This window comes from Penaeus chinensis, chromosome 3 (assembly GCF_019202785.1).
Source record: "Penaeus chinensis breed Huanghai No. 1 chromosome 3, ASM1920278v2, whole genome shotgun sequence".
NCBI classification, from domain to species: Eukaryota; Metazoa; Arthropoda; class Malacostraca; order Decapoda; family Penaeidae; genus Penaeus; species Penaeus chinensis.
The window spans coordinates 14,575,492-14,584,629 of NC_061821.1; the positions used below are offsets into that span (position 1 = coordinate 14,575,492).

Consider the following 9,138-nt stretch of genomic DNA (forward strand, 5'->3'; position numbering starts at 1 on the left):
GCTTTTAAACACTTCTTATTACTATTTCTTGTCAGGAAATTGCTTTCAGGAACATCAAGAAATCTGCCTTATTATTGGGTGATTATGTCTGTTGTTGACTCTATTAGTGGGAAAGAAGTATTTTATTTACAGAATAAAGTAGGGTTGAATTTAGCATGCTGTAGGTATTGTGGGCATTAAATGTTTTAATTATGATGTACATAAGTAATCATGGACCAAATCACCCCAATGTGATAGATCCAATTGATTGAACAGAGTAGCATGCTTGTCTTTTTTTCACGTTTATTTTTTAATACTGCAGGATAATGTATAGCATAATGTGTGAACTACTGCAGTGTTTAGCAGACTTTACTGTAAACATTGTTTCAAACATTTTGGTACATATATTTATATTCATGGGTGTCACCTGTATCAGGCTCCAAACCCAGCTGGTGGTCAGGGTACTTGTCTCCATTGGCAGGGTATGATGGCTGGCCTCTTTACATCAGTTGTGCTTACAGTTAGGATGTTTTAGAGAATGTAGAGGTTTTTGAAACTAATAATTTTGTATGGTTTATTATACCTGACGTTTAAAAATCTATAGCATTTTGTAACAGGATTTAATTACCTTTAAGAAAGTTTGTTTTTGAGTAAAACATGAAAGGTTACATATAGATGGTGCTTCATGCTTGTTACACATGCACCAAGTTATGCATTATTCCGGCATACAAAGCTGGGTTCAAGTTGGCTATGTTAAAAGCATATCACATACCCAGGAAGCTAAAATATCTGATTTACCTTGTTATTTCTATATTGTAATAATAATAAAAATGTTGTTATTCTTCTTAAAACTGAATAGAAATATGCTGTGGTGTCATTTCTGTTTTTATGATGAATTTGCTCAGGCATTTACTTAAATTATTTATAGAGGACTGTAGATGTTTAGCCATTACCCAGATCTTGCTACTTAAAATAAAAATGCAATGAATGAAAGCTTTATTAAAAGGAGCTTGTATTATCACAAAAATTGTTTGTATGTATGAATCATTATTAGGAAATAAAATGTGATAAAAAGGATAAGTGTTTCATACCTCTATGCAATTTAGCATGTTTTTTCTTATTTGTTACATTTTTAATAATTACCCATTTGTGCATGTTTTAGCAAATGCAGTTTGTATTTTTTAGTTGTGTTTAGAATTTCTTTATTTTACTTTTGTTTTATTTCAGCATTTGATGTGACTTATAATGATACTGATACGTTCCCTTTTCTTTACCTCTATAAGTTTTAAATGAGACAGCAAAATGTTCATAAATTTTGTTGCCTCATTTTATGTTTCCTTTTGCTATTACTGTTTCTTGTTATCTAAATTGTATATTGTATTCTGAAATCATACTTAGATTGAATGTAAAATGTTGATATATCATTCACTTAATAGCAGAAGAAACAGTAATAGTTTTTATTTTTAATGTCTCCAAGTTTATGTATATTGAGCTTTTCAGTTGCTGGTACTGATTTTTTTTACTTTAACAAGTAGAAAATGTATTTTTATGAGATAGAAAGTTTTTCAGAATGATTTTATGTTTGTGTTTTTGTATTTGTATTTGAAAATTAGATACACATTTTTTAAAAGTATTATGCATGATAGTTTTTGAAGTATCAATTCGTTTTTGTTTTTTAATTTTTAATTAGTTAATATATTTTTTTAATATGCATGAACCTTTTTAAAGATCACCTTCACATTTATTTTCTTTCTGTGTATATTTGCATGGTTTGGCTTTTACATGCATGCCTGTTGTGTTTCATTCTAGATCCGCAGTACCTAAAGAGAAAAATGGCCAAACTTGGCAACAGTGCAAATACAGAGAAGATTAGTCGTTACCTTGCAGAAAACATGGCTGGCACGGGTAAGTTTCTCCTGATGTTTTCTGATATGTGATGTGGTTGCATGTGTACCAGGAAGATTGACTGATAGCTATTTGAGTGAACAGTATTCTTGAACACAGAATTCGATATGGGAATGTTAGTCTGCACTATTTAATGGAATTAGTTGGAGGGATGTTGCAAAAGTGAAATATTTCTTGGTGTCATACATACAGTGAATATTCTGTTTTTGTGGTGGCATTAGATTAGTTACTTCACTGTTGCACTCCCATAGGCTAGTCATGTCCAGGCTAGCTTCAAAATAATCAACACCATGAAGCACAATACCCTGTATGTTTTACCATAATTTTGGTGTCATACATACAGTGAATATTCTGTTTTTGTGGTGGCATTAGATTAGTTACTTCACTGTTGCACTCCCATAGGCTAGTCATGTCCAGGCTAGCTTCAAAATAATCAACACCATGAAGCACAATACCCTGTATGTTTTACCATAATTTTGGTGTCATACATACAGTGAATATTCTGTTTTTGTGGTGGCATTAGATTAGTTACTTCACTGTTGCACTCCCATAGGCTAGTCATGTCCAGGCTAGCTTCAAAATAATCAACACCATGAAGCACAATACCCTGTATGTTTTACCATAATTTTGGTGTCATACATACAGTGAATATTCTGTTTTTGTGGTGGCATTAGATTAGTTACTTCACTGTTGCACTCCCATAGGCTAGTCATGTCCAGGCTAGCTTCAAAATAATCAACACCATGAAGCACAATACCCTGTATGTTTTACCATAATTTTTAGGGTATTAGTTCAGGAAGAAAGAGAACATGGAAGTCTAATGATTATGTGGTAAAGTATGAAGTAGAAATAGAAATAGAAAAAAAAAATACAGTGATTCATAGTCATGTTTGATTAGCCTATGCATAGTTCTATAACTGCAAAGGCAAACATACAATAAAGTCTCATTACCCACATATAACCCGAACAGAGTCATGGTGAAGAACACTGTGCTTGACTCCTATTGTTCCCTTGATGATTATGACCAAGATTATGATAATTCCTGGCTCAGGTGTGGATGGAGGTCATGATATTATAGTTTTAATTTTGAGTTACTGCCTTAGTTATTAGTCATTCTGATTTTAACCATACACCCATCAGACAGCAAAATCTAGTTTATTTGATGATAACACAGATACAATAACATATACTGCAAGACATCTTTTTGACAGACTTTCTTTTTCAAGAATGTTTCACTTTTCTTGGCATGGCCTTAAGGTTTTATATATTGTACTCCAGTGTTGTCCAAACTTGTACCCCCTTCTACCTCCAACCATTACTGCACTGTACTCCTCAAGGCTTATCAAACACAACTGTATTTGGAAAGACAATGCAAATTACATTATTTTGTGAGTGCATGCCTGCTTATGTGCACACGTGTGTTTGTATGTATGTATGTATGTACGATTGTATGTTTGTGTTTCATAATCTTGGGTACCCCTTTGAGCAATGCTGTGAAACCCAGTTTGGACAACACCGGTGTAGATAACGGTTGCACTCTTACCTTTTGTCATGGTACTCATAATCTTTGCTTCCACTGTCTAGCATGTAAATAGTAAAACTGATTGGCTGAGACTGTGAATACAGAGTGAAAAGTGTATGAAAGACATGGCCATAGTATATAACACCTGCTTTAGAATTACTATCATAAATTATAGTTAAAGACCTAGAAAAATGAATGATGATAAAGAAAAGTACTAAAAAAGTTTATCCATATTAATAATATAGTAAGCAGGAAACAAAAGATAATATGCTAAAGAGGGAAGAAAAGCCAAAACACTTGCAAACTGTCTTTGGGTACTTATGAACACTATAAATCATTTGTGGATTTTGTGTGTACTGTGGTTAAAGTAGAGTTAAAATGCCCATTGCCAAAAAACCTAAATATGCTTGCAAAGAAATTATAGAAGAGACCAAGAACACACGTATCACTTAAATCTCTGACTTGATACCTTCACTCTGAATAAACACCAAGTACCCACATCTTGAAAATGCCCTATCTTCAGTATACGGGGACCGAGGTGCAGCAGGCCAAGGGCAGGTCTCTGGGGCTGTTCCACGACCCATCAGAGTAGCCTCGCGCTCCTCAAGACTCTCGGATAAGATAAAAATGGAGCCTCCAGGTGAGAAACACTTTCTTGGGAGTTTTGGAGCCTCTCTTCTTTTTGCTTTTCCATTTTTTTCCTTTTAGAGCAGACTGGTAAAGGGGTTTTAGGTGGAATTATGGTGAGCACTTTTGAGGATACACCAGAGTAAGCTCCTTTGCAAGATTAACATGCATCCATTAAACTGAGCTTTGCTTTATCTTTTGCTATGTTTGGCACCAAACTTTGATTTTCTCTATCAAATGGAGGTTCACTTTTTGAATGTAGTTAACAATTTAAAAAATCTCAGAAAATCATATATAAGTACCCTAAACAAGGACAGGTCCATATACCACTAGCATAGGAGGAAATACCAGCAAGATAGATTCATATTGATTGCATCATTGCATGTGCTTAAAGTTTATCCTAAATGTTGATTTAAGCTGTTTGGGTGACATCTGTTCTTGTAATGAAGCATTGAGTCCATATGTGAATGGCAAGTATCCTTGCTGCATGTGGTCGAATCTGCTTGATGCCATGGAATTTTGTAACCTTGTTTGGCCAAGTATAACTATCTAAAGTAGGCTTTAAGTCTATTATTAGATCTGTTGTTGCTTTCCAAATCATTGATTACTGACAAGTTGCTAAACTGAGACTTTGTAGAGGCTGTGTTGTGCTGAGAAGCTTATTGTGGCATATCTGTAAAGAAGCTTTCCTAGAATGATATACTCTGGCTAGGAACTTAGAAATAAGTAAATAATTTGCTTAGGCATAGTTTAGTATAACTTTCCCTTCAATTCAATTAGCGTTGGTGGCAAGACTACAATGCCATGTGCACTGTTATTAAAGTTTATTTAATACATAGATGGCTCTACAAGTGTTGCTTAGCCACCAAAGAGTCAATTATTAGTCATAACTATCTCATCTGTTTACCCTTTTCCTTCATTTTTTGAAAGCTTCATTTCTATTATTTTATTGTCTTTGACATTATTAATATTTTAATAACAATTCAATAATTATAATATCAGTAAGAATGATAACTATGTCAATATTAATAGTATTGGAAAGAAAAACACATTTTCCCCCTAGTTCAAGGAATGGGGAAATCAGGATCAGTCACTAAGGCATACTGATAGACTACTTGCTGGCTGAGCACACGTGGAACCATCTGTATGAAACAAAACTCACTAAAATCTAAAGGAACAGTACGTAAACCCGCAGACATAGGGTTAACCCAGTGGCTGTGGATTGCATGTCCATTGTAATTTTAATATATTAATTGTGCTAAGACAGAGATGTTTCCTCAAGTGCTTAGTCACCAGAGTGTCAGGTGTTAGTCCTACTTATCTCACCAGTTTACCCTTTTCCTTGAGTTTTGGAAAGGTATTCACTTGTCACAAGTTACAAATTGACAATAATGCTCTAGTCAGGGCTGCATGACATGTACAGTCACTATGGTATCTCACTGCCTACCTTCTCACATGACTAGTGAGTCTCAGCTTTTAAATTTCACTGATAGCATCAGCTACATCTTCATTACCACATATAATTAAGGGGTTTAGAACACCTGCAGGACTGACCTGTGTTGACCTGCTAAGATCACTCACCTACAATTATAATAACAGTATCAGTGCTAATCAGCCTTGATTTCTGATTACTTGTGGAGCCATCTGTGTGCAACAAAATTGACAAAAAACTACAATGGACAGTACATGTATCTGCAGCTGATGGATTACAGTTTTACTAGACCAAGGTCATATCCGTGGATCTAATACTATATTTTATCATAGGATTCTCAAAGGAAAAAGGAAGTCCTTCTATTGGGTATATTGTTGATTGATTAGTTTATATTTTAAGTTAGAATGCAATAGGCTTATAACTAAAAAGTTTCTTGTGAAAAAGGCATGCTACCACCACCATATAATTTGACAAGCATTTTGTTCTCCCTTGCCCTTGAAATATCAACACATTCACAGCCTAATGCTGAGATCTCCTGAAACTTGCTGTTTAAGGTTAAGAAAAATGTTTGCTTCTTCTCTTTCCTCATCATTAGTGTTAGCAGCTTGCAGCATCTCTACTAGTCTTATGAGCACACTTGTGCCCTTGCCTACCCTCCCACACACAAATAACCCACATGCACCCACAGCCACCTACACACTTGCTGATCTACACCTAAACCTACACACATATCCATCCATATCTACACCTCCATACATACCCATCCACACCTAAGCCTACGCACATAACCATCCACATTTACACCTACAAACATACCCATCCACACCATTCATACCTACCCACACTTAAACCCCCGTACCAAACTCTTCACATGCACTCCCCCTACACATATGCCCCTATACACACTTGCTTGTTCCCACTTGCACCTACACCCATGCCCACACTCATACCCTCACACATCTACAAACATACAAACATTCACACCATTCACATATATACACCCATACTCACACAGTTACCTACAAAAAATAAGCACATATACAGATGTGGGCTCATACCTACCTACACCCATACACCTGTACCCATCCACACATATGTATATATATGTGCATATATATATATATATATATATATATATATATATATATATATATATATATATGTGTGTATGTATGCACTTACATATCTATGTATAAATATGTATATATACACATCTATATACATTTATACATAAATAGACATATGTGTATATACATATGTTATGTATATATGTATATATATACATTTATATACATATATATGTATATATACATTTATATACATATCTATTTATATATAAATATATATATATACACATAAGTGTATATTTATACACATATATGTGTGTATATATATATATATATATATATATATATATATACATACACAGATATATACACATTTATTTATATAATATATTTATATATATTCATAAGTATATATATATGTGTGTACACACACACACACACACACACACACACACACACACACACACACACACACACACACACACACACCCACCCACCCACCCACCCACCCACCCACCCACCCACCCACCCACACACACACACACACACACACACACACACACACACACACACACACACACACACACACACACACACACACACACACACATGCATATATAATAGATATACAATATATGTGTGTGTGTGTGTGTGTGTGTGTGTGTGTGTGTGTGTGTGTGTGTGTGTGTGTGTGTGTGTGTGTGTGTGTGTGTGTGAAGAATATAACTGTGAATGTTTGGATTTAGCAGTAATAGTTGAATCTTCCTCAGATGTGGGCTCTCCACTCTCCCCTGGGGGACAGGTGTCCCCTGCTCCTCCTGGTGTCATGGGTGGACATGTTGTGAAGCCTCCAGTTTCACCACAACACTATGGTGGGGGCACTATGTACACAGTGTCACCTCCTGGTCCAAGTCCAGGCCAGCCAGGAATGTATTACCCCCAGCAGTCTCCTGGCAATGCTAATAACCTGGCTATGCCAGTGGGTGCCAGCCCAGCAGCTGGAGCCACACGAGTACCATCTCCACACCAGCACTATTACATGAACCCGGGCATGAGACCACCTTACTCACCAGAGGCTCCAGTTGGTGAGTTTGCTGGAAGTTGATGTATTTATCATTTTCTTCAATTGAAGCTGTAACTGCTTCAGACCTTGGCTGTGTGTAAGTTTACTAAACTTTTAGTATTCTTTGGTGAGCAAGCCACTACCACAGAAAAGGGGTGCACTCTAAGATTATCATCCTCTTTTTTTTTTATACTGTAAGAAGAGATCTAAGAGCAGTAGGGTGAAAATTCTATCTTATGTAATACTAAAGAATTGTAGAATTTATTAAATGTCTTTATTTTCAGGTGCTGTTGCTGTCAGTACTGGTTACACTCCAGTTGTATCAGACCCACAAGGTCCAGCTATGTCCCAGTTATTGGACTTGGATTCTCAAAAGTGCATTGACCAGAATCCCATTGAGCTAGATATGAGCAACATAAATTCTGCTGAATTGCGGTCATTACTACCCAGTGAAAATGACTTTAATGCATCCATGGTGGATGCACATTTATCAGAGAATCTCTCTTCCACTCTCAACATCATAGATCAACCACCACACCTTATAAACAAGCTAAATAGCAAATCCAGTTTGAACTCGGGTTCTTACATAGCCTACATGCAAAACATCCCACACAATGTTCCGCCTCAGGCAAAGCAAGAGGGTTCAGCACCTGCAACGGGCTCTGACAGCTTCAACAACCTCAAGAGTGAAATAGAGCTCCTCAATCAGCTGACATCCAAGCACTGATGTTTTTTTTTCATATCTTACTGTTTGACACTTTATGCATAACAGTTATTGGTATCACAATTACAATTATTACTAATAATTGAACATTTTGTTTGAAAATAGAAACAATAGGTTCAGATGATAGCCATTGGTTATAAAGCCTGCAATGTAAACACACATGGGTACTGAATAACTTTACATAAGGAATTCACTAGTATACATTGTAGTTCTCATTCTGTGTCGTGTTCTTTTTTGTTTGTGAAGACCAGTTTTTTTCTGTTCTGATAGTACCACAAATGTAGAATTTGAAATTAGTGTCAGATAGAAAGAAAACAAACAGAAAAAGAGGATATTCAAACGGAGCTGTATAGAAACTGTCACATAGCTGAAGTAGAAGGGAAAAGTGCTGCAGAAATACTTTTTAGGAATTGATAAGACTCAGCTGGTATAGCTTATATAGGGTCAGGTTGATTATGCTTTTGTTCACTAAGTCTATAGTTTTCTATATAAATTTTACATGTGAAAGTTGATATTTTTGTACATAAACTGTTGGGAATGGAGTAAAACTTTATTCCTGGTTTGCATTACCTGATATTAGGAACTATAGGAGCCTTGTGCTAGAGGTGCTCTTCTGTCACAAAATGTTTACTCTGTAAGAGTTGAGAATTCATTGACTGTAGCCTGCATCAGGTACATTTTCTTTTGCAGTCTGTCAGTCTTTATATTGTTTTGGGTTGCATACATTAATTTTTTATATTCTTTGGAAGCATATTTTTTTTTAATATTGTAGTTACTGCTGATACTGTAAAGTTACTGATGGCCTTCGTCTTGCCATGA

The 9,138-nt window shown here is 35.6% G+C and overlaps 1 protein-coding gene across 2 annotated transcripts in view; it reads left to right on the forward strand.

Moving 5' to 3' along the window:
• LOC125038195 (proto-oncogene c-Rel-like) overlaps positions 1-8,686 on the forward strand; it is a 33,198-nt gene extending 24,512 nt beyond the window's left edge. The window contains exons 10-13 of one of the 2 annotated variants that reach the window (XM_047631594.1): positions 1,789-1,884; positions 3,930-4,046; positions 7,303-7,617; positions 7,880-8,686. In XM_047631594.1, coding sequence (XP_047487550.1) covers positions 1,789-1,884; positions 3,930-4,046; positions 7,303-7,617; positions 7,880-8,322 — 971 coding nt within the window. In that variant the 3' untranslated portion in view covers positions 8,323-8,686. The remainder of the gene's footprint in view (positions 1-1,788; positions 1,885-3,929; positions 4,047-7,302; positions 7,618-7,879) is intronic. The other variant, XM_047631602.1, reaches the window with a different exon arrangement.
• Positions 8,687-9,138: the final 452 nt, after the last annotated feature.